The sequence below is a fragment of the Pangasianodon hypophthalmus genome, chromosome 19, assembly GCF_027358585.1.
Source record: "Pangasianodon hypophthalmus isolate fPanHyp1 chromosome 19, fPanHyp1.pri, whole genome shotgun sequence".
NCBI lineage: Eukaryota > Metazoa > Chordata > Actinopteri > Siluriformes > Pangasiidae > Pangasianodon > Pangasianodon hypophthalmus.
Window position 1 is genome coordinate 7,861,236 of NC_069728.1, and position 27,320 is coordinate 7,888,555.

Consider the following 27,320-nt stretch of genomic DNA (forward strand, 5'->3'; position numbering starts at 1 on the left):
AGTAAGTTTCCGTTTTCCAGGGTCCGTTTTGAACCAGAATCTAAAGCCATAACATGATCTGAGTTTAATTCTTGTCCCAGTAGATCATATTTTTGTACAGTTCCACTAACTGGCTGTGGAAACGGCTCAACACGTTAAAATGTAAAATGTGATCGGACTGTTTCAAGTCTGATCACCCCAAGAAGCAGCTGACACTCGGGCAGAAATGCGCGATGCCCTGTGAGGACCCATGCAGTCCCGCGCGTCTCATCAGATCCCTGCGAGCTGAGGAAAGGAGTGCGCTTACCGCTTGAGCGTCGGACGATGTTTTCCAAAAAAGTGTTCTGCGGCGCCACCAGTCCTCTCCTTCCCCCGTGCATTCTGCGCTCCAGCTACGAGGTCCCTCACGCTCGCACACTCTGTCGAAGCTGATCGCGGAAGTGAAACGGACCGGCCGGGGATGTGTCGGCGGGATGGAGAAGACCATGGTAACGCTGCGCCCTGCCCGGCTTCCACGAGCTTGTCTGAGACTCTTCCAGGCGCGGTGAGGTCCGCGCTCCCCCGCGAGAACGCGCGTGCGCACTGAGAGCGAGCGCTGAACGCAGACTGGCACAGGAATCTCCGGCGCGGTGCGCGGTGCCATGGAGACGGAGTGCGCGCGGCACAGATTCTCTGACACGTGCGGGGAAAAAAACAGCTGGAATGACACATCTGTCGCAGAGGAATGTGTCGGCCATGCCGTAAGCGGCATCAAGTATCAAACAGATGTCTCTTAAAATGAAATGTTTTATTAACCATAATCTACTGTGTGTTGCTATTATGCGCAATACACACGTGATCTCGCGGGTGTGGCACCACTTAATTGTGTATATGACAAAGTTTGCAGAATGAATGGACACATAATTACATTACTGTATTAGCTTCATAGCCAGTGATCATTAGTTCCTAATATGCGATTTGGGCGATTTGGTCAAAATTCCGTGCAATGGTGAATTAAGTCAGCATGAGCTAGAGGCAGGGGTGGGGGTCTGAGACAAATTAAATGAAACCCCAACATAAAGTGTCTTAGTAAGTTGTTGGACCACCACAAGCCGCTCATTCAGTGAACCCTCATGCCCTGTGGGTAAGAGCATGTCATCCTGGTCGTGGTGAATCCTGGGAAAACTGGGTGTGAAGTGGGAACCCACAGTCCAGTCCATAGCACGACACCACGCACATACACATTCACACCTGGGGTAATTTATAGTATCCACAAGAAGAACACACACAGACAGTAACCCCAGCTCAGGTGCGAGCCTGGGACTCACTGTGCCCCTCCCCCCCCTGCAGCCTTGGACCCAAACCATACCAACAAAATGCCCCCCACAGTCACCTGTCTGTATATATGCTCATTTTAGTCTGCGTGAATTACACAGGAAGACATTTTCAGGGACCTGATCTGAGGTCAGAGTTGGGGTGGCAAGTGGGGTGGTGAGGCTTATTTAAGAGGGGCACTTGCCACCCTGCGCCACCTAGCCACGCCCTCTTATGCTTATACACCAAAAAACTTTCTCACTCACTTTCTCTAAACACAGCCTCAGACTAGAGCAGAGAAGTTGAGGATTTCCACCTTTAAAAGGCATTAGAGAAGACTGTGCGCTTTCCTCCAGTGAATAAACGAGTGGGACTGCACTGGGATTTGGCTGTTTGCCTGCAGTAGTTAAGTTTTAGTTAGCTTACTGGAACTGCAGGACCTGGACTATGTCCCCTCCTTCTGTTTGTCGCTGCTGTATTTCTGCCTAGTCTCCCTCGTTAAGTGGATTTGGACAGAGCCCCTATTGTTCCCAGCCCACTCCTGCCTAATATGGCATTCTCGAGGAAAGCCCCAGTTTCCTGAAACGAGCGACGAGAAGCCGGCGAATGGCGAAGGCTGCTCTAGAGAATGACGGAGAAAATGTGAAAAATCAGGACGCTTGCCGAAAGCGGTTCAGTGTTTTCAGAGTTTCGGACGCGGACACTGTGCAATGACGGGATGAAAGCTGGAGGACTGAGTGTAAATGCAGGCGCCGGTGTGTTTTGGAAGCGCGAGGGCAAACAGTGCGGCTCACCGACCTGACGGATTAGAGGCGTGAGTAGTCATCCTGAGGGTTTGGACTGGTTTAACTAAGGCCCTCGGCGTCTTGTTACAAACACAGAAGGACAGGGATTAGAGTGTTCCGTGTGCTATAAGGGAACAGAGAGGCAGGACAGCAGCAGTAGACTATCATGCCTGGCCGTAGTTCCAGAAGTAAGCAGCGTGCCGGGGCTGAGGACGCAGGGGAGAGTGGAGAGACCTTCACTACTTCTGTTAAAAAGATGCTGAAATGTGTGGTGGTCGGAGACGGAGCCGTTGGCAAGACCTGCTTACTCATGAGCTACGCCAATGACGCTTTTCCTGAGGAATATGTACCGACTGTGTTCGACCATTACGCAGGTGAGACACATTTAATCTCTCTGACTGTATTACTGTATTCACACTGTGTACAGGACATGTCCCGTATCCGGTGCGCTCTCTCTCTCTCTCACACTCACTCACACACACACATACACACACACACACACACACACGCACACACTTATCCCCCACCATAGCCAGGGTCCCAAGAATAGCTGCCTGGAACTGTGAGGAACTGTGTGCTACACAGTGTAGGCCTGATACACATAAGTACAAACAAACTGCTGTTACCAAAAGGTTTACAGACAGCTACATAATATACAGAGTAAATAAAAGAAGGTGGTATACACTGTGCTACCTGTTGATCATAAACTCTAAAATCTTGCCATCATTAGTGGCAATATCTACTGTTCCACCATAGTAATAGACTTCTGTGTAGATTAGTAGACTACAGTGTAGACTAGTAGATATTGCCACTAATCTACATAGGCATACTATTGATCTAAAAAAAGTTGTATGTTCTACACATAATATCACAAGGCTTTGAGCTGAACAACAGGGAAAATGCCTCTGTGATAGCAGACGAAGGTTGGGAGAATGCTCTGAAGGGTCAATGCTGAAATGACAGCTGAGCTAAGGCATGGCTCAGCCATGATATTCTCTGAAAAGAAACAAGTGTGGGGGTAGAACCTGAGGCAGAAAATTCTCCCAAGTATAAAACCTCCAACATGAAAACTGGAAGAGCAGACTCTATTGCTACTCTTCCTTAATTTTTCTTCAATAAGCACTTTATCCTGGTCAGGGTCATGGGGCATGCGGAGCGTATCCTGGGAACGCTGGGTGCGAGGCAGGAATATACGCTGGACGAGGAGACAATCCATTACAGGGCATCATGCACACACATATTCACACATAAGGGCAATTTAAATAACAAATTCACCTACCTGCATGTTTCTGGGAGGTGGGAGGAAACCAGAGAATACAGAGGAAACCCACATGGCCATGAGGAGAACATTTGAAACTCTGCACAAACATGGAGCTGTGAGGCAGCAAGGGTACCTTGGGTACCTACTGCACAACTCTTACTATGTGTAAGGGTACCTACTGCACAACTATGCTGTCTCATTAGAGTACATGTTATGGCGTACTGTAGGCCCATATCATTTACCGTATCTGTAACACCACATGGTTGTGTTATAGTGGAGTTCAGGCTTTCCAGTGGCCTGTGACATATTTCTGGAGATTTGCAAATTTATTATTTTTTTTTTTAACGATCTGATGACAGTGGAGATCACCACCATCAACTACCATTATTATATTTGTTATATTTATTATTACCATATTTCTTCTATAACCTATAAGTCTATAAGTCTCTGGCTGCAAAAATGATGAGAATCACTGTTTTAACACATTTGCAGCCACAACAAATGTTTGGCTATTAAAGCAAATCACTCTGGATTCTTTGGAGTTTTGCTTTCATGCTGCCAGTGTGTGGAAGTGGAGTCTGCTTTTCTGGTCATTTCTTTGCATGTCGGTGACATCACTGGAAAAAGTGACATCACTCTTGAAAAAGTTCTCAGTGAACAAAAGGACAGAAATTTGACAAAATTCCAGTTTTTCTCCAGACTTTCCCCTATAAAGGAGACTGCACTGAAACACTGTACAGGTTTCAAATTATAATCTGACCTACAAATGTTGAATTAGTTACTCTGTGATCTTAACACACTATACACAAAGGGCACCTGTTTATCTTCGCAGTCAGAGTTGTGTTTGACGTTTGTCCAGAGCCAGAATAAATTTTGAACTTTCAACAATTACGCTCAGGCCATGACACCATCTCATTTGTGAAATTTTATTGGCTGGAACTGTTTTTGCACGTGGCCGACTTTTTACAACAAAGTCTAATGTGCATTAATGAGCCAGAACTCCTCAAGACTAGTACCGTGGGGGTGGGGAACACAATGGTGCTATATCGCAGCACCTACTGTATGAAGCAACCTGTGAGTTGCAGATGTGGTCCAGGTGTGGACTGCTAACCCTTGTTGACATGATCACTTAAAGCAGTGCTGCAAGGCTTAATTGGGTGGTGTTTCCTGTTCTGACACTGTTGATTCAACTGCTCCCAAGGCTCAAATATACTAAAAATGTCAGGTGAGTTTGCTGCGGCCTTCCAGAATTTTAGTTGGGCAACACAGTTTTAAAGGACAAACACAAAGCTAACATTAGTGGGTTGGAAAGTGATGGGAAGACCATATGTTCACAAGAAATGTGACTCCCATTCCAGACTTGCTCATTCTCCTACTAGTGACTCCTACTTTTGATAAACAGACAGATAAGTAATGATTAGAAGCATGTCCATGTAGTTTCAGTCATCGTGGTTTGGAATGGACGGTGCTGTTTAAATTGCACATGGGCAGCTGAAAAAAAAAATCCTATACTGCACTATATGAGAGATTGTTATTGTTGATGCATTTATGTGACAGCAAAAAGGCAGAGAGCCGGACGTCCTGAGGAATGGAGGCCCTGATAGATTTTTTTTAATTGGTTCTATTACAATGCATTGGCAAACAGACGTCACCGCAAATGTTTAACGTCCCTTTTAAAAGTTTATGGGCCCTTAAAACTTCACTGGTGGTTGAGTAGTCAAAGCGTCATGTAGAAATGATGCAGTGTATGTAAGCATTTACATTTTGCATGTGATTGTACTCACGTCAGATACTATGAAAGGGTGAAAAATGTAGCATGTCCCTAAAGCTATATGTATATTTGCACTGAAAAGCTCATATATCAAATTTAATGTGTGAGGTATGGCTGGGTTTATCACTATCGTGGATAACTGAGTTAGCGGGATTAGGCTGTTGACGATTTGACATGACAGCATTCAAAGCTGTTGCTGGACTTGTTGCTATGACAGCAACTCCATAAGCTCACTGTAAACAAGATTTTATGTACACTGCCGGTCAAAAGTTTTTACACATTCATCTTCAGTAACTGCTTTATCCTGGTCAGGATCTCAATGGCTCAGGAGCTTATTCCAGGAACAATCATCGTGAGTCAGGAATACACACTTGATGGGATGCTAGTCTATCATAGTGAGCCATGCACACACAGGGCAATTTAGCACAGCCAATACACCTACTGGCTGTTTTTTTGGGAGGTCGGAAGAAACTGATGTGGACACAGGGAGAACATGCGGAACTCCACAGGATTGACCCCGGAGCTGTGAGGTGGCAATGCTACCTGCTTGTACCATCATGTCACCTAGTTTTTTTGTGTAGGTTTTTTAAATGTTTTATTACAGTTTATCTACTATTGGCAGTTAAATTTTTTCATCTTTATTAACTGCTTTATCCTGATCAGCGTGGTGGACGTCCCAGGAAGACCGGGTGCGAGGCAAGAATACACCCTGGGTTGGACACCAGTTTTTTACAGTAGCAATTAAATAAAGAAAAATATGAAATAAATGTCCCATCAAATACCCAGATCTTTTGTATTTAACTTATTCGTTATCCACTTGAATATTCAAATGGCACTCTAAATGAATGCGCTTGTTTGGTGAACTGTAAGACTGTAAGTTACTATAAGCCTATATTTTTCTTGTGGTTGAGACTAGACAGCATTAGTATCAGCTGTAAATATCTGTGTGTGCTACAGATGCCTAATTAGAGTGATTAGTAAGTATGGTATGTGTAGTCTTGTCTTGAGCCTTGTTCATATGTGCTATATGTTAGAAAACCCTACCAGAGACATGTCCAAACACAGAGATGGATGAGGAGTTGGGCGAAATAGAGAAAGCAGGGGGCAAGGGGAAGAGAGAGTGTTAGAGGAGAGAAAAAAAGACCAAGAGAGAAGAGAAGGGACATTCTTCTGGCTTGCACAGCAGGGCTGAGTGAAAACACAGAGCCTATCAATCGTTCCCATTTAGGTCTAGCCCCATCAGTTTCTCCACATGGAGAGGGCCTCGACATAGCATCATAATAAAATGGGTGAACTGTCACACAGTGCCTTAATGTCTAGGCCAAGAAACACAGCGCTCTCTTGTATGGTGCTGAATGGCACCCATTGTTGTTGCTATAGCAGTATTAGTGTTAAACAAGAAATGGTCATTATTCTGCTGCAGAAATTGCAATAGGCACAGCATTTTTAAACACATGGTGTGTGTTGGATGAAATAATGCACATAAATACCCCACAGATGGATCGATGTCTGCTGACCCTTTGGTCTGATAACGTTCTCAAATGTACCGTGCACTTGCCAAGGAATTGTTATTGATTTTTTAAAATAAATGCTAACAATACTCATTTTCATAATCTAGCATCCTTAAAGTCTGATTACTTTTGCAAGGAGTATATAAATTTCCATTTTAGGATCACAACACTCCTGGGCCTCTCTGCTTACGTCATGGACTGTAAAGGACGTAGGGTTAAAGTTCCACTGGTAAGAGAGGCTGAGGTTTCCGTTCACAAATCCCACTGGATCAAAATTCCCTTGTCCAAAACAAACAGATTGCGTTCCCAGTCTTCGGCATAGAGACTGTTAATGCTGTTGAGATGAGTCATTGCCTCGTGTGGCTCCCCACAAATCGTGTAATATACCAGTGATATTGCCTTGTTAAGTCACAGGCACACAGAGGATGACTGTGGAGCTACTATTAAAATTATAATTAAAATATCCATCTTTGATGAAGAACACCATTTCAATGCTGTCATGTTGTATAAGGGAAGGCTCTCATTTTGCTGCTAATGTAAAGAGCTTATTACAGACAGAAGTACATTTCAGACAGGATAGGTTTACCTAACAAATGTCTGTTATGTAACATTGCCAGAGGAAGTCTGTAGTTGTTATTATTGTTTTGCACAGGATAAGCAATCTGTATATCCACAGTTTCTCCATAATGTATGCAAGAACATCACACCAAAAGTTCCATGAATACTTTATATACCTTATATGTTTAATGTAAACAGTTTTCATTACAGTTTGATCTTTATTATAACTGATATACTGCAGAACTTTTGAATTTTTGTATCTGATTGGCCAGATAATTTAATTTGTTAATTTTAAGTTAATTTTCTATAACATCATGGCTCTACCAGTAGTCACAGGGAGGTGCATGGCAGACACTCCATGAAATCGAAGCCTAATAATAAGCAAATTAATGTTATTTATCAAATGAAATGTACAATCTTTGATATGATGAAGTTTTCTTTAAGGAAATGTTATTTAACGTTATTTAACGTTATTTAATATTATTTAGGAGTCTCCTGTGTAAGCTCTTGGTAACAGTGGTAAAGCTGTTGGTTTAATTTTTCCACTATGGGAGAGTCTATGGGAGAGAGGACTTTGTGTTTTGTGGATTGTCTGTAACATGACAAAATGCATTTATTGTATTATTAACTTTTAGATAGAAAAAAAAGCCTGGTGACAAAATGACTGTTTATAGCTGGTGTAATGTATGTGATATATAAGAATCAACTTGTCTTGCGTCTTGTGTTTGACAACATTATAAATGTTTAAAAGTAAATATATATGATTAAAACTATAAGTGATTAAAAGGGTGAGTCAAATTATAACCTTGATTTTTTTCTATTTTGCACTGTTTATAGCAAGTAAGTTTCACAAAAGTACATAATTTTTCTCCATAATCTCCATTTCATTCAGTGCAAGTGTTCCAGCACGTAACAAGTGTCTGGCTTCCTCTAGAAAAAATATTCTTCCGCTTGCATTTTCAGCCACTGATGCACCATCTGTTGCACTTCTTCATCTGACTGGAAGGTCTCTTCCACCCAGTGACCACTGTAGTGGTCCGAAAACATGAAAATCACTCAGAATGAGTTCTCTGATTTCTCTAATGTCTAATTTATGTCACACTGTGAAAGTTTAAAAAAAAAAACTTCTCTTATGCATGCTCTTAGGCAACAGCTAGCATATTAGTGTATTAGCTCATGAAAACAACAATGGCTTCAGTCTGCAACAAGAAAAACTGGAAGATTTCCCAATATCTTTAAGGTGTTGCAAACTTGGAAGTTCACAGCTGGAAATATGAGACTCCAATACTCAAGAATTAGAGAGAGCTTGATTCAGAAACACATCTAGGGCTACATGTGACATCATATTAATTAGTCATGTTTAATTTTGTTACAATATAATGCACAGGTTTTGTTTCATTATATTCTGCTAAGATTCCAAATAGACTACACAAACACTATACAAACACTTATTATTAAGTCACCTCACAGCTCCGGGGTACTGGGTTCAATCCTGAGCTCGGGTTACTATCTGTGTGGAGTTTCATGTTCTCCCTGTTGTTTGCTTGTGTTGCCATCGGGGGTGAATTCTCCTGCCTTGCACCTACTGTAGCCGGGTTTGGCTTCGGCTCCACCGCAACCCTGACCAGGATAAAGCGGATATTGTTACACCCCATACACATAACACATAGGTAGGCTATACTTGTTCTAGGAACAATTTCTTTAAAACCTCCAGGAGCGTTGCTTCTCTGACAAGTAATTTCAAACATGGTCAACGTTATACTTAGCCAGTACTTTGTTTTGGTTTGATTTCAGTGGGAGATGACAGAAAAGAGCGCTTCCTGGAACGTCCCCATTCTAATGACAACTTTTTTCCCACAGTTTTGGACGTGTTAGTTTGGATACACTGATTTTCCCACCTCCGCATGTAAAACACTTCCAGGCCAAACAGTCCTTGATTTCTTCTGAAACTATTCAGATCAATGTTGATTTAGTCTGTTGAGCACAAGCAGAAATTCGGAGTAAATCAAAGTTTGATGTCTGTGAGTTTGCAATGACAGTAAGTCGTTTTCTGTATATATATAAGTCAATTTGTAATTTAAGGACAACCAGTGTAATAAAGTTCTTGCCTTAAAAGTTCTCGTTGCAACACTGTTAAATGCAGTCTTTGCTATATCGCTTGACTTTGATAAACATGCTCTCGCTTGACGTAATACAGTGTGTTACAGTCTGTTGTGACAGCTGCGACATGCTGATATTTTATTCCACCACCATGCTTAGATCAGCATCATACCATACACTGGGTTTCATCATACCATACACTTGTTATGCATCACTAAACATTTTTTAATGCTTAATTTGCATGACCACTGCATCAACAAAGTGACAGAGATTGCTGATAAACCCAAGATTTTAATAAAAGTATAGATCAAAGCAAAATAACTGGGAACCCATTTGCATCTCTGCAACATGTTTAAGCTTACTGAAGACAGGTCCTGAGTGGTGTATTGCAAAAACCGTTGTTACGTACTGTATAGCCAGATTGCAGAAATGATTGCAAATCGAGCGTGAAGCACATCAGCACACCCGTGCCGGCTGTGCATCTGTGTACTGTCTCAAAAGGCACAGGTTTGCAAACAAAACAAAACAAGTGCCAAATGGAACAACTAATTATCACTAATTTCACATTCATTTCTAGCTCCAAGAAACATCCCTATACTGTAGATAGCCTTCTACAGTTCCTTGTTCATATTGGTGAAGCGTGTTTGTAAGCAAAGGCGGTGCACGGCTAATCAAGAGCTTTGCCTTGTTACTGTTTGAGTACAGCTTCACAGACATGATTTGATTAATATGCATAATTAGCAGCGTTTGTGCTCTCAGTTGACCTGGGTTTTGCTCTTAGCCAGTTTAATCAACTCTACTAAAACCCAGTTGATCAAACGCTCATCTTCCTGCACTCTACAAAGTCCCTAAAGATTGTGTCGGTTATTAAATATGAAGGATCAATTTCAATAATAATGTTTTTAGCCTCATTATGCAAAATTTCTTTGAAGGACATGTGCAGAGCATTTGCAGAGCATATAGTGTTTTTACCACTTTGAGTTTCTATACTGGTATGGATGTTTGTGCTCACTAAAACAGAGTGAAATATTGTGTGCTCCTTACAGGTGAAAGAAGGAAATACGGCAAAACAACTGAACAAAAATTTGGTCCTCCCTGTGCATGCATATTGCATGATTATTGAACCCCAGTAATGACTGTTGTGACTATCTGCCACACATGTGGAATAACTGGAATTCTTTACTACATTTTAAATCAGATTAAATAAAATGATCATTTCAGGAATTATGATAAAGGCATCTGTATTATAGTCCGATAATCAGGTTATCCAGTGTATACCTTCTGAAATCATTCGTCTGCATCTGGGCACAAATATACGAGGACAGAGGGAAAAAAGCTTGTCTCTGTCTTTGGTGCGATTTTTAGTCATAAAAATCCCCAAAAGAAATATTTGCCAGTAAACTACAAATGATACGTTAGCTGCCAGTAACCTTGAGTCAACTGTGCTTATCACCATCCCTCAGGAAATACAGTACAGCTTAAAGATGTATTTAAGCTAATGATAGAATGTTGCCCTTAGCAAGGCTACACTACTGAGTCAATAAAATAGCTATTTGGTTTAAAAATTAGTGATGTTATCATAATTCTGTAGATTACTCAGAAAACTCCATCCTAAAACACAGTAAATATGCTTACAGTATATTGAAATATTTGTGATGTGTTTAGCAATTCTGGTGCTAATTTGTTGATTTGTTGTTGGTTGAAACTGCAGGCTGGACTTCAAAGTCCCAGAATGCAATGCAGTTATACAACACAGTTGCACCAAGTTATTCGGCTTGGCTAGCCAAGAGATTTGGCTTGGCAAGTTAGCGATCTGCAAGATCTATGAGATGATAAGCAGGATGGCATGTTGGCACTGACAGCACTATTAGCATGAAGTTTGAAAACGTATCTGTTTGAGCAATTTGTGGAATGGCGAGCGTGTCAATGAAAGATGTTTAAACTAAAAAAAAAACACATTATATGTCGTTGAGTTTGGATTTTTCTTAAAGTGTTTGAAATATATGTAGTATATATAGTAGTATATGCAGTAATGAGTGGTCACTACCTGATTTATATACATTACAGTGGTTGATACTGTACTGGAATGTCAGGGATTTTCCCACTTACACTAATAGCACTGTTCATAGCTGTTTATCTATTGTGCTTTCCTCTGAGTGGGTTGGTCAGCTAAAGAAGCCATGATGGCTCTTTAAGCATACTCATATTACACAGAGCCGCATTGTATGAGGCCTGGAGACTTATCCACACCCCAAATCACATTACACAACATGTGTGGAGGTTTTCGGCTAGAGGGGGATGATTGGAACAACACCATGCGTCTCTCTTCAAGCTGGAGAGTAAAACAGCAGGCCCCATGACGAGAGGCAGCTGACCGGATGGAACAGCTGAGGGCTCCTCTACCACCCCCAGATAACCACAATATTTTTCTCCCTCTTTCTTCCTCTCTGTCTTTGTCCTTTTCCTGCCTCACCGACAGGCAAGAAAGAGTGAAGGAGGACACAGGAGAGGAAGGTGGTGTGTGTCAACAATCTACTCCTTATTTAGTCAGACTGTCTCAGGAGGCGAGCAGTGCTCCTATAGGGAGCCGTCAGGAACAGCTGATACACTGCAACAGAGACTCAGCTACAAAGCATGTCTAAATGAAACGCTGCCTCAGTTTTTACCCCCCACCCCCACCCCTTTACCAATCTTTGCAGCTACAGCTGCAGTCCTTCAATCCCGCTCCAAGAAATTGATAACCACCAAAGTGCAGAAGTGCCTGAGAAGCAGAGTTCAGCACTTCCTCACTGCCTCAGTGCTGCTCAGCATGCTGTTGCCTGCAGTATTTGGGATCGAACTCTTGTCTGCATTTGTACAGGAAGCTAAATTTAGCAGCAAGATTAGCAGTCGTTCCAGTGGGCATAAGACACAACTGAATTGATTTGAATTTCTGAAGTGCTCTACAGCCTCACACAGCACATAGTCACTCATCAATTATATCTCTAATTTTTCAAGATTATGTCACATGCTGCCAAGGGATACAGTGATGCCTGACATAACGACATGATCTGCAGGGAAGTATCATTTCACTGCTGCTTCTCACCAGCCCTGTGGAGCTTTTAGCAATTCAGCTCATTACTACTGCAGATGAGGGAGAGAAATATTTAAATTACTGTATTGCCTTTTACAAGCATTGAGCTAATGTCAACGCCCAGAGTGAAACCTCTAGGGAATATAGAGACAGCATAGTGTGTGGTTAAAGAGACAGGAAAGTGCTCTGCTGACACACTTGTTTCTTTCCTGAGTGCCGGTTGTTGACAGCAAAAGCAAAAAAAAAAAAAAAAAGATGCATGGCTGTGTCTGGCTATTTTCCTCTTAGTTGTAGAAAAACAACAGTCTTCTCATCCCCTCATTACGCACAAGGATGTATATTGTTTCTACACACACACACACCCACACACACACACACACACAAAATACCCTTCCTCATCATGCTTTTAAAACTAAACATCTTCAGCTGTCAATAGCTGTCTCATTCCGAACCCAGCCCACTTCCAGCCTCTACAGCTGGCTAAAGGGTCAATCCTGATAAGATAATGTGTTTTATCAACAGTGGTTTTGGCTTCCTTTAAACACTTCAGAAAACACTTGATATTACTATCAGAAAAATGTTCCACTATCACTCCCTCCCTAACAAAACTATTCTCAGTTATGAAAGCAGATCAGATTGAAATGATAAAATAGCTTTCTCTAAATGCTTCACAGTGTAGAATAAAAATTCAATTAATTTGGAATTCAAGAAAGACAAAGAAGTTGTCATTATAGTTCCAGGTATTATTCACGGCTCCCTATGACGAGATGGGAGCTGACTCAGGCTCTGTTCCAAATGCTGTGCTAAGCCCTAGTCTAGTTTGCATTTGATGTTGTTGATAAAATGAAGAACTGTTGACGTAATATTAATTTGGGACACAGTATCTTTTCATCTGTCCATATAGTCTGTGTTTGTTTCAATCCTTTTTGCTACAGTGTAAATTACCGCAAAAGTCTCTTGTTCGTTCATTAGTAATACAGTTGTCCCTCCCAAGAGGGACAGTCTACAACATTAACATTAAATGATTGAGGGCTAATTTTTGTCCTTGCACACCATTTGTCTTCAGTGTGCAAATCCAAAATGATGAAACATGATGTGTAGCGGGGCAGTGGAAGCTACTGTGTATTGTTAAAGAGCCAAGAAAGTTCTCAGTGCCCACACTTGTTTCTTTACTGAGTACTGGTTGTTGACAGCAAATAGCAAAAAAAAAGCATGGCATGTTTGGCCATTTTCCACTTAGTAATGGCAACACAACTGTCCTATTATCCCCTCATCACCCACAAGGATAGATCCTGATTCTATACCTCTATACCACTTGTGTATTGTCCTTGTTCACTACTTGTCTTCAGTGTGCAAGTACAAAGTGATGAGACAGAAAAGATCACCTATGCATTTAAATTGTAGTTTGAAAATGACATGATTTTTAGAAAATAGATTTTAGCCAAACTTAACAACCAAAAGCCAGCAATTATATAGTGTGAACAGTAGGCAGTGGCTGCCCAACCTTATATACTGTATAAGCCTTTCAACCAGTATTAATCTTCATAAAGCCCTCATTCCTCCATAGAGTGACCAGTGAAAATATGTTCCATTGATTTGGTTGCCTTTGTAGATGTTGTACAATTATGGAGCAGCACACTCACTGCCCCTTTCAGATCCATAGAGAACCATACTGTCAAAAATGGCATCTACAACAATCACTTATAGAGGCCCATTGGGGAAAGAGTCTCTCGTTCTGTGAATGTGTTTATGAGTGGAGGAGGAGCAGCAGCCAGGACAGTTACTGATATTACCGCTTCTATATCCGTCTAGCACACGGTGACAATGACGAAAGGAGCCACACCTGCTCTATCAAAGACAGCTGAATTTCTTTAAAAATCCATTTGATTGTAAGTCATCAAAATGAACAGACTTTTTCATCCACAGTTTTCGGTCCTTTCCCTGATTAGAAAGGATGTGATTAGAAAGTTTAATCCGCACTGTTATCTAGCGATTTCAGTAACTAGCTAGGATGTGAATGTGTCTTTGGAGTGCAATTATTAGCAATCAGAAACAATCAGAATTGCACCAGTTGCACCACAATTAACCGAGATTGAAAAATTTGTGCATCTGAAAGATGGACGAGCTAAATGAGGCAAATTAATCAGTGAGGTGGCAGTGTTGTATCAAACATGTTCATTTTGATCAACTACGGGAATTGTACTGTTTGGCTTTTTCTTAGGCTGTTTGTCAGGGCATTAGACTACACCCTTCTGTTCTCTCACTGAAAATTTGTATGTAGTTTGTTTAAGTTCATTTAAGACTCTCAACTACCTATTACAGGGTTACTCTAAAAAAAAAATCTCTAGCTCGTAGCCTATAGATTATGTCGTTTGCTCTCAAATTAAAATAGTTTGAGGCTATGTCGTTATTTAATGTCATTCTGCCACACCTGGATCTATGGTCACAAGCTTCTGCTGACAGTAGGATGCATTCAGTAGTCTGCAACAAAAACATAATCTTATGCTAGTACAAACATGTGCTTGGCTAAGAATACTATGACGCTAAAACTCTATTAGAGAATAGTACTTCAAAGAGTTGGCACAGCAACAAAAACAAATGGTTTTGCTGTAAAGGTTTTTTTTTAATAATCATTTAAGTGCTTAGTGCAGTGGAAGGTCTTCAGTTTACCCAGTAACCATGTAATTTATGTGCAATTCCTACATATAGATGAACTCATCACTATCATGTGGCTTCTTTTACAGTAAATGTTACAGTATCTGGCAGACAGCACTTGTTGGGGTTGTACGACACAGCTGGGCAGGTAAGTCACTAGTCATTGCATCATTTACACTAATCACGTGTGTAGCACAGTGCATGAATATGTATAAACTCTTCTCAAAGCCCAGAATTTCACTAATAGCATGTACAGTATGTATACAGCTGAGGAAGGGCATATTCTATTAAAAATACGCATTTTACATATACAGCTGAGGAAGGGCATATTATGTTAGAAATATGCATTTTACATATACAGCTGAGGAAGGGCATATTATGTTAGAAATATGCATTTTACATATACAGCTGAGGAAGGGCATATTATGTTAGAAATATGCATTTTACATATACAGCTGAGGAAGGGCATATTATGTTAGAAATATGCATTTTGCGTATACAGCTGAGGAAGGGCATATTATGTTAGAAGTATGCATTTTGCGTATACAGCTGAGGAAGGGCATATTATGTTAGAAGTATGCATTTTGCGTATACAGCTGAGGAAGGGCATATTATGTTAGAAATATGCATTTTGTAAAAGAATTTTGACAGGCTGACAAATAAATTTGACATTTTGATAAATGACCTTAACTGTTTCTCTAATAGATCACTCTGGGCTGGCTTCCTACATCATCTAACTGTTATTGATGGTTTTATTGCTTTGCATCAAATAACTCAATATCTCCAATGTAAATAAGCTTCTTCAGATGTCTTATAATAGGGAACACACGAGAAGGCGCACACAATATTATGCAGCCTACATCCATCTGGAAGAGAGGAAAGCTGTCAGGGCTATCGACTCAGACTGCTGTGTGCTTGTTGGCTACAGTCTGTGGTGTCAGTAAGACTTATAGTATACCAGTTGCAAACACCATAATGGGAGACTTAATACAACAACCAGCACATAGCATGAACAAAAATGCTGATTTTTAATATTAATTCTACGAATGAGGTCCAAGCTGGGATATACAGGCGGATAGTAAGTTAAAAACACAACAGGTAAAATTTAGGGGAAAAACAAAGTCTTATTAAGTTGTTTGTCTATGACAACCCATCAAAACACCTTTGCACAGATTTTACACATTTCTGGAACTGTACTGGAGGGATGAACACCATTCTTTCAAAAGACATTCCCTCACTTGATGTTTTGATGATGTTGATGATGGTGTACAGCGATGTCTAACACATCGGTCCAAAATCTTTCATTTGTTTGAGATCTGATGACTAAGAAGGTCACAGCATATGATTTACTGTATATACATTTGGAGTGTAACTGAATACCAATACATTATTCGGGTTGAGCAGATAATGCGTCCTAAAGGAATACAGATCCGAAATGTAGATGGAGTATTAGGGTTTTTTTTGTTTTTATTTTATTTTATTTTGTTTTATTTTATTTTATTTTTTGGGGGGGGGTTGGTTATAAAAAGGTATAAAGAACAGCTGTTGCAAAGTTTGTGGGCTGGGTTGCCAGTTTTCAGCAAAATTCTCACCCTAACTAAAACTTGAAAACCGCAAAAAAAACACTTGAAATTAGCCCAAAATGTTCATTGATGCATCTTTCTTCTTTGTCTCAGTCCTGTCATGGGAAATAATTTCACAATGGCGCACAGTTCTGATTTTCAGTGTCTATCTGAATTACAGTTATTATACGCTGAACCTGGCAACCCTGCTTGGTGAATTAAGATAAAGTTTGTTAACATTATACGAACCAGAAATGCACTATTCATTTTTTTCATCAGTGGTTTGCTCCTGTAGCCTGACCTGAACACTGCCTTACTGAGCTCCAAATTAAAAACATATTTCTACCATATTTCTGTAAAACAGTAGAAATGTTTTTATTCATAGAGTTGCTGCTCCTTATATAGCCCATGAAGTTCATGTGCTATGCACAGGGCAGACTATACATTCACTGAGCACTTTATTAGAAACACCTGTACACCTAGTCATTCATGCAATTATCTAATCAGCCAATTGTGTGAAAGCAGTGCAAAAAATCATGCAGATACGGGTCAACACCTTCAGGTAACGTTCGCATCAACCATCAGGAAAAAATGTGATCTCAGTGGTTTTGACCGTGGCATGATTGTTGGTGCCAGGAAGGCTGGTTTGAATATTTCTGTAACTGCTGATCTCCTGGGATTTTCCTGCACAACAGCCTCTAGCGTTTAGTCAGAATAGTGCAATAAAGAAAAATCATCCAGTGAGTGGCAGTTCTGATGGAAACGCCTTGTTGATGAGAGAAGTCAACAGATAATGGCCAGACTGGTTCAGGTTAACAGAAAGGCTACAGTAACTCAGATAACCACTCTGTACAATTGTGTTAAGCAGAAAAGCATCTCAGAATGCACAACACGTCGAACCTTGAGGCAGATCGGCTACAACAGCAGAAGACCATGTTGGGTTCCACTTCTTTCAGCTAAGAACAGAAAGCTGAGGCTGCAGTGGGCACAGCCTATTTGAGTATTGTTGCTGACCATGTGCATCCTTTCATGGCCACAATTTACCCATCGTCTAATGGCTACTTCCAGCATGATAGTGCACCATGTCACAAAGCAAAAGTCGTCTCAAACTGGTTTCATGAACATGACAATGAGTTCAGTGTTCTTCAGTGGCCTTCCCAGTCACCGGATCTGAATCCTTTAGTGCACCTTTGGGATGTGGTAGAACGGGAGATTCACAGCATGAAAGTGCACCTTTGAGGCTGTTTAGAGAGCAAAGGGAGGCCCTTTCCAGTATTAGTATAGTTTTCCTAATAAAGTGTGTGGTGAGTGTATCTGATGGAGTCTCCAATAAAATAAAAATTTTTAATATATTAACTTAAATGATCGTTCTCCATCATTATTAAAAGAAAATGTATAATAATGACTATTAAACGACCTTAGTTTGACTCGCAGAAGAAATCCCAAGTGTGTCCAGCTTTAGAGAAGATTCAGATAGTGTGTACAGTGAACTTTTCTGATCTTTCTGGAATTAAACAAAGACTAAAGCAAATCTGATGAAATATTATTACATGGCTATTGTTGTCAGCTGTAGAGTAAATAACAATTTCTTGATTTGAGAACGAAATTGTTGTTTCAAAACATAGTTGGCTTGCTTACTCAGTCGAATTAGACAGAACATAGAAAGCTTGCCAGAAAATTCCACAGGGCATCTGGTTCAGGAGTTGATAAAAATAAATAAATAAAGTTGCTATAATTTGTGAATGAAAAATGACTTTCCAGCAGCCCTGTTTCTTTCACTGTTTTCTGGTGTTCAGATATATGCTTTTCATCAAATTCATTTCATTCCTTAACCCTTGTGCCTTGTGGATGGGAGCATTACCATCCTGGAAGAGACCTCTCCCATCAACATAGAAATGTTTCATCATAGGATAAAAGAGATCAGTCCAAATAACTTTGTATTGATTTGCAGTGACTCTTCACTCTAAAGGGTACAAGCAGACCCAAACCATCAGCAAAATTCCCTTCACAGCATAACAGAGCTAATATTTTTTCCTTTATCACCCTCCTGTAGCTCTTGTCACAAGTTTATTTACACATAGCTTTATTCATCAAGCCCCAAGACATTATATGGTCTCTCATATGAAAGAATATCACACAATTGGACCACTAATTAAAGTCATTGACCGTTTCTGTTATTTCTACTGCAGTGATGTAGTTAGATACATGGATGTACATTCACCATCTACTTTATTAGGAACACCTATACACCTGCACATTCATTCATCTAATCAGCCAATCCTGTGGCAGCAGCACAATGCATAAAATCATGTAGATACAGGTCAAGAACTTCAGTTAATGTTCACATCAAACATCAGAATGAAGAAAACGTGTGATCTCTGTGACTTTGATCGTGGCAGGGTTGTTGGTACTATATGGGCTGGTTTGAGTATTTCATAAACTGCTGATCTGGGAATTTCACACACAACAGTCTCTAGAGTTTACACAGAATGGTGCGAAAAACAAAAAAACGCTGATTGAGTGACAGTTCTGTGGGTGGGAACACCTTGTTGATAAGAGAGGTCAGAGGAAAATGGCCAGATTGGTTCAAGCAGCCAGGAAGGATATAGTAACTCTGGGATGCTCTTCTGCTCACCATGATTGGTTGATTAGATAACTACATGAATGTATAGGTGTTCCTAATAAAGTGGACGGTAAGTGTATGTATGCATTAAATCACGTCTATGTGCAAGCCAAGTCTTGCCCTATCCAAAACTGAGATTTTAAATCTCAACTTGATGTAAAACTCAGCTGGATGTAATACCATGATATGTAATACCACATCTGTATCATGTAGTCATAGAAACCAAACTTTCCCACATTTCATTAAGCAGCTCCCAGGCAGCTCATATCTGTGAAGAGGGTGTAGACAACAGTCAGGCCCCGTGCCTATGAAGCAACGCTGTGCAGATACACTGATTTTACTCCATGTGTTGCCTTGCACTGAGTAAACAAACACTGTGTTTTTCACTAAAGAGCATCTACAACATGCTGGGCTCTTCTCTGATGAGCACTTACCCTGAGATCAATTGCACTTGAGCAGTGAAGGGTCTGGCTCTCATCAGGGAAAGCTGGTATCAGGACAGAGCTCTTATGTTGCCCTGTAAATATAAGTGTTGTAAACATGTTTGTGTATTTAGATTTAGAGATTTGCATGCATACACACATACACAGAACACTTCATTAGGAACACCTGTACATCTGATCATTCATGTAGTGATCTAAACAACCAAGCATGTGGCTACAGAACAATGCATAAAGTCACACAGATACAGGTCAAGAGTTTCAGTTAATGCTCACATCATTATGAGGAAAAATGTAATCTGTGATTTTGATCATGGCATTGTTGTTGGTCCCAGACGGGCTGGTTTGAGTATTTCACATACTGCTGATCTCCTGGGAATTTCACGCACAACAGTCACTAGGGTTTACACAGAATACTGTGAAAAACAAACCAAAAAAAAAAAAAAAAACTTCCTGTGAGCGACAGTTCTGCAGGTTGAAACCTTGTTGATGAGAGAGGTCAGGGGAGAATGACCAGACTGGTTTATGCTGACAGGAAGGCTACTAAAATAACCACTCTTTACACGCATCATGAGCAGAAAAGCATCTCAAAACATACAACACACCAAACAGAAGACCACATTGGGTTCCAGCCAAGAACAGGAATCTGACGCTACAGTGCGCATAGGTGCACTGAAACTGAACAAGCAAAATGCTGCCTGGTCTTTTTCCCATCTTCATCTATCCAGTTCAGTGTCCAGTGGGCTGTCAACTCATGTGTTGCCAGGTTTCAGCAAAATTCCCCAACTCTAACTCAAAAACCACATAAAATGTTTTTCTTCTTTTTCTCAGTCTTTGTGTGGGGAAAATAAATAAATAAAACCATATTTATACAGTATTTCTGTTTGTCAGGTCTAGACAAAAATCAGAATACGAAATCAGAATTACGAAATCAGACTACGATAATAGATATGGATGTTTTGAACACTAAACATTCCCCTAATCTGCATGATTTTATGCATCGCACTGCTGCCAGTGTGTACATACAGAGAGAATGCAGCATAGCCAAAGTTTTAGGAAAATTAATTATCTAATTGTGCAATGCATTGTGTACAATATATTTCATTTTCACATTTCCTGTTCTGTTAGATTTCATGTTGAAAAGTAGATGTGCTTTGAATGAAAAATGGATTTCACTTCTTGTCATCTCCTGTCTGATCCTCTGTTGTTATAGGAAGACTACAACCAGCTGCGGCCCCTTTCCTACCCCAACACTGACGTGTTCCTCATCTGCTTCTCTGTGGTGAACCCGGCCTCATATTACAACGTGCAGGAGGAGTGGGTTCCCGAGCTCAAGTCTTGCATGCCTCATGTGCCATACATCCTCATAGGCACACAGGTGAACGCCACAAACTCTGTGGATTTCAATATTTTACAACTCCTGTTATACCATGTGTATACAAAATATTAGTATTTATATGACAGTTAGTTCCACTAATCTGATTGGTCGAGCAGAGTTCCAGGCATGCTTATATTTAGTATAACCTCACTGGGATGTTTCACTGTGTGTATCACTCCACTCGTCTGTGCTCACTATATAAAATTCCACTTCCTAGTTTGAACCTGTTATTACAGTAGTCTTGGCGACATCATCAGCGGACATGGCAAACGATACATTTCAGGAATATAACTTTTGACCTAAATTAGGAAAGCTCGTCAGATGAAGATGAAAAGGAAGAAGGGACACCAGACGTGGGCTCATGCCTACGCCGAATCACAGCCGTGCCGATATGCTTGTATGATATTGCTTAAATATATTACAGTGCCCTGCATAAGTATTCAACTTAACCTTTCCCACATTTTGTAACTTAACTGGGATTATATGTCGTGAATCTACATACAATATCACGTATAATATTCACATGGAGGTCAATGTATGTTGCAGAATTATTTATTAAATGATTGAGAATCTGTAGCAAGACTTGAAAAATTCCTGCTCAGTGTTCTCCATCCAGTCTGACAGAGCTTGAGCAATTTTACCAAGAAGAATGGATAAAAATATTAGGATCAGGACGTGCAAAGCTGATAGAGACATATCCCAGAATACAGCAACAACTGTCTATTTTTTTTTTGTTTAATTAACCTTTTTGTGTCACAATAAAAAAAATATTTTGTACTTTCAGTTTTGTACTTTCAGACTGTGTAAATGAAATAGTAAAAATCCCAATGAAGTCAATTGCGGTTCAAGGTCCATCAAAATGCATCTTCTGATCTCAGAAGGTTTTCAGGTACTGCCAAAAACAGCATGCTACAGCATGCTACATGTCTAGCATGCTACAGGACTTGATCAGCATTCCCCATGACTGAGTAGAGAAGCAGATGTTACAGGAAAGGCCCTTATTGCTGCAATACTGAAATCTGGATTTACAGATTCTTTACAGACAGACATTCTGGCTTTGAAATTTCTGTCAGTTACAGACTAGCGTTGTGTCTAAAATGTAATAAACACTGCCTACTAAGGTAGAAAGGCTTTGAGTCATGGCCAAATTAAGTGTTTGCATAGAATGCTATCCTGCTTATCCCAGAATCCTGTGCATCAGCAGCCAGTCTGTAAAAATTGGTGTGAAAACTGTGGCAGAGGGCAGTGTATAAATATAAGTTATTTACAATTATGATTCAGGATTTTATTTGTGACAAGAAATAGCTGGTGCAGTCACGTAATGTTCTAGTTTTATTCCCTCTAACCTAACAGCCTTATGGGGCTAGTAAACATCATTTCCTTACAGGTTCCTTCATAGCTATTTGGGCACTGATTTTTTTTTAGACAACTGACTTACCTTATGCTTTTCATATTAAATTATTCTGCAGGTTAATGGTAGAAAGTAATAGTTCAAATGGCTGTTCTCTAGAGACAATGATATCTGGTTTCATAGAAATGAAAGGACTTGTTCACTCAAAAAACTAAGAAGCAGCGATGCTCTAAAACAACGGTCGTCCACTGGCAGACTGCTGTCCAAATGCGGACCCATTTCAACAGTATTTCAGTATTTCAACAGATTGAACTAACATATGGCGGAAACTGGTCATAGTTCAGCGACAACCATCTGTAGCAGATCCTCTGTTAAGGCTTGCATTTATGGAAATTATTAAGCTGAAGGCAGCTTTTTGAGCAAGGAATGATTTTTTTATTTACATTTACTCTCTCTGCTGTGATGTGATGATATGGCTTGTTTAAAAAAAAAAAAAGTCAATTACAAAAACAAAATTTTTAAAAATCAATTAGTCAGAGAAGTATGTCTTTATTAAATGCTTCATGTCCAAAAGCCAAAAGAATGAGCTGTTTTATATTGACAGCATAAACTCTTTTATTAAGCTGATTCTGCTATAGTGGATTTTGCTATTCCTATATTTCAACATTTTTAATTTGTGATATTTGGGTTGTTTTGTTTTGTGTGCTCCAGATTGACTTGCGAGACGATCCAAAGACACTGGCCCGTTTGCTCCAAATGAAGGAGAAACCACTGACATATGAGCAAGGGCTCAAGCTGGCCAGAGAGGTATGAAAATCTCATTCATCTCATCTCCGACATACCTTTTCTAAGACGCATACCGACAGTCTCTATCATGTCTGTACATGTTTTTGTGTTGTGTATACAGATTGGTGCACAGTGCTACCTCGAGTGTTCAGCCCTGACCCAGAAGGGACTAAAGACAGTGTTTGACGAGGCCATCCTGACAATCTTCAGCCCTAAGAAACAGAAGAGGTGCTGTATATCATGCAGGAGCTGCTGTACTATTGCATGATCAAAGCGCCATGAGGCATATCACCCAGTGAACATCAGCAAACATCCTGAAATCAGTCTATATAAGGCAGGAATGAGACACAGCCAAGTTCCTTCAGTACCTGAAGGAGGAAATGAGACACAGCCAAAGGTTTTCAGGACCTCCTGCTCAATGTGTATTCTGCATCACTACTACTGTCATGAAAAAAAAGAAAAATCACACTTCAGTTCCTTATTAATAATTTTCTGCCCTCCAAGGTTTGAGCCTTTTCAGCCGTTTTCTCATATGTTCTGTAGAGTACATTTCCTGGACTCGCACAGACGTTGACACTAAAAAACAAGACATGCTACACTGAATTGGAGTGGATCTGAATGAAAGCAATGTGTATACCTGCTCTGCTTATATTTAACTCCTAAGATACAGACTGTGTGATAAATGAGTTTCCTTTTGGGATTTGGAAACTCAAAACTCTCTATATAGATGACTATATGGTCTTTGCTCGTTACAAGTGCCTCGATCAACCGCCAGTCATTCTGTTTGTGCTCATGCCAAAGTCTGCTTTCTCACCTTAAGCTTTAGACAGTGATACAGGTCTCTGAATTGCCACAGGACGACTTCCCCAATTACCAGTATAAAAAAAGTCTTGTTTTCCAGCCATGGGCTATTTTAAGTTTCATACATTATAGGCTTTTCAAAGGCCTGTGAAACAAATGTTGAAAATCCATTCCTCCGTAAAGGGTGATTTTCTTGCTTTTGCCTCAGATCAATAACATGCTCTTTTTTGCAGCCATGGTCTGAGATAGTTAATAAGGGAAATTCTCACGAGGCTGGCCAAATCATCAATAAGGGGAGCAGATACAGACAGGGAATAGTAGAAATGGGGAAACCCGACACAATTTAGTTTCCAAGAGGGCCATTTAAAATGAGTGTTTCAAACAACACTTAACCCCAACAGTGCTACGCAGTAAATTGCTCATCCTCCTAAAACACAGTCATGCAGGTTAAATGTTCTCGTACCCAAGTATCTCTCTAAGTTTCCAGGAGAGAATCTTTTCCGAAACTATCCAGAATTTCAGTAGCAGAGGTGCCAACATCTACATCCAACATCTACCATGGAAGCACAGGAGCCCCCTGAAAACTAGGCTTTTTTTCCCCCATTTTCTCCCTAATTCCCACCTACGGAGGACACTTTGGCTAGTGTCACTGTGATTGACACGGGACAGACAGTAATGCCCATCCTTCCCACCCAGAAAGCACAGCAAATTTTTTGTTCTCTTGGCTCCTGTCTACGGATAGATGAGGCATCATCAGGATTTGAACTCATTTTCTGACCTGTGAATTCATAAGCCTCTGTCAAGAAGATGGGACTGTGGTATCTGACTGCTTAAAAAAACATAGGAGGTGCTTATTATTAAGTAGTGGATACCCAGATTTTTGCCTCGCTGTTTTCTTGGCACACATCTTTAAAAAAAAATTAGCTGCCTCATCCACTGACAGGGCTTTTTTTTGATAAAATTCAATTGCTTCTCTCTGCCTGCTTGGATTTTCTTGTTGGCACTTTTGCAATAGCGGTGCTATGAAAATCCTCAGGGCATGAAGCAGATGTTTTTAGTGTCTGTACTTTACAACTGTACATATATCAACACAACAAAGACACAAGATTTTACCAAAAGTCAAGCCTCTATTGTTATCTCCTACAGCAATCATATACTGTTTTATTGCTCCCTTCTGCCAAATCCACCTCCTCATTTGACCTGATTTAAGAACAACCTAAACACATAAAGCTTTGTCTTCATTCCTCATCCTTTTCCAAAGGTCTTTTGGAGCAGCCAGGGGTCTAGATCCTTTCCAGCAAGAGCTTTAGTGTGTTCCGTCTTAATAAAATATAATCATGGCCATGAACCATTAAAAAATGGAACAGTGCAGAAGTTTAGACACATTCTCACATTCACTTGTAGCTTTCCAGTGTCTGAAATGACACCAAACACACACACATCTGTACTCAGTGCTGTTTAAATGCACACCTGCACTGGCACTAAACACTGGTTGCTGTTATGTGGCACCTCAGGGACGATTTCTGGAGCGAGCCACCTCCTCGTGAAGATGAGGAGAACGGCCCTTTACACACAGGAAGAATGAGCCTGAATCCACGTGCCTTCCATGTAGCACAGAGTTAGTTTATTTTCTTCTTTTCAGACACTGTGCCTTACATCATCCTATGCAACAAATTGTATACTGTAATCATACACAGAAGACCAGCATTAGCCCTGGCCACATCAACTATAACTTGAACTGTGTACTTGTATCCTTTTTTTTATTTAGAATGTGGTGAGAATTACATTTTTTTGTATATGTAAATGTATTGGTTTGTACATCATACATAAAGACAGCAGTTTTATTTACTAAATCGGTATATCTAATAAACCGGCAACTTGGTGTATGACTGCTTTTCTTCTCAAATATATATTTATAGCTTGTCCATATCAGCTGTGATTAAAACTTGTGAACAAACTGAATTGTCTAGCTTTGTTTAAGATGCCATTTACAAAATTATTTTCAGCAGATTACACAGTGCCATGCTGATAGTATATAATAGTAAAATGCTATGACAATTTGTACATCATCCATAAGACACAAAGACTTGTAATCCCGCACAGAAGTTTATCACTGTTGCAATGTAGATATAGTTGTACTGTACCAAGGAGCTGTAAATGTTCAGTTTAGGTTCCACGATAGGGGTGCCATTTAGCCCTTGTCAAATGAAACCATTAAAACATGTTAACCCATCTCTGGAAAAATCTTGTTTTTTTTTTTGTTTGTTTGTTTGTTTTATAACAGGGTTCCTTTACTGACAATGGCTGCATTTTGCACTTCAATGTGTAATGGTTGAAAACACGATTAAGCTGTTTTTTTGTTTAGCACAGAATTGTGTTAAAAAAAATGTGTTAACTAGCATCCATGATAATAGCATGAAGACATTAAGGACATTGTAATGATTTGCTTAATGTTTTAAAATTCATAATCTACAACATAGGTAACGTGTAAGGTGTGAGATATTCCAAATATTTCATAGGAGTGAATGTTTTGGGACCTAAAATGTACATTTTTCATCACCTATAATAGATTATTCATGGAAAAGAATGCTTCAAGCATTATATATTAAATGGATTCACATATTAATTTGTAAAATTGCTATTTTTGAAGTATTGTAATGATTATTTGAAGGTAAAGTGTAGTTCTAGTGGACTAGGACAGGCAAAAACACTGTTCTCTAGATAGGATTTATGTTTAAAAGTTTTAAATTATTAATCTGAAACATGCACAGAAGTATGAAGGACAGTTGGCCTATGTTTAGATATCTTTTACCTTTACATACATAAATGGACACAAACTGCAACCCAATTGTGGAATATCCCATTAACAACAGAGATATAGTTGATAAATGTATAGCATACATAATCACAATTACTAAATTCCTATTCAAAATTTTAGCTAAAGGGTATATGTGAAATGGAGTCTTAAATATGCCATTTTTGGTATAAATATTATACACTGTCCTGAGGCAGAATGGAAAGGTTTTTGAGTCTAGTGTATAGAGTACTACAATAATACATGGCTCTACATAACCACTGGTGAGTTCCTCAAAAACTGCTGAAAAGAAAACAGCAGCATACCACAGAACCTGGTCTTTAAGTATATTTACACTTGAGTGCTTAAAACTCTTAAAGACTTGTGCATTTACATGCATTTCCAAACACTCAACTCTAGCACAGTATAGACTATTACAGTTTCCCTCCAGGAGCTCAATATTTAGTCATTCTTTTCTACTGCCATTTAAACTTTTGAATGATGTGCGCTCACTGCCCTCTGCTGGTGTAAAAAGTGCTTAAACTCAAAAGTGCCAAGTCACAAAGTGCAACATTTCAGTTGTCAGAACTTTCCACACG

The 27,320-nt window shown here is 39.9% G+C and overlaps 2 protein-coding genes across 2 annotated transcripts in view; one reads left to right on the forward strand and one right to left on the reverse strand.

The window, feature by feature from the left end:
- Positions 1-599, reverse strand: part of kcnh5a (potassium voltage-gated channel, subfamily H (eag-related), member 5a) — a 73,150-nt gene extending 72,551 nt beyond the window's left edge. The window contains exon 1 of the mRNA XM_026944419.3: positions 287-599. Coding sequence (XP_026800220.1) covers positions 287-359 — 73 coding nt within the window. The 5' untranslated portion in view covers positions 360-599. The remainder of the gene's footprint in view (positions 1-286) is intronic.
- Positions 600-1,554: 955 nt separating this feature from the next.
- Positions 1,555-26,171, forward strand: rhoj (ras homolog family member J). Its single transcript, XM_026944338.3, has 5 exons — positions 1,555-2,431; positions 15,076-15,134; positions 20,825-20,989; positions 23,052-23,147; positions 23,248-26,171. Exons 1-5 carry the CDS (start codon positions 2,224-2,226, stop codon positions 23,392-23,394), a joined length of 675 nt encoding a protein of 224 aa, XP_026800139.1. The 5' UTR covers positions 1,555-2,223; the 3' UTR covers positions 23,395-26,171.
- The last annotated feature ends 1,149 nt before the right edge of the window (positions 26,172-27,320 follow it).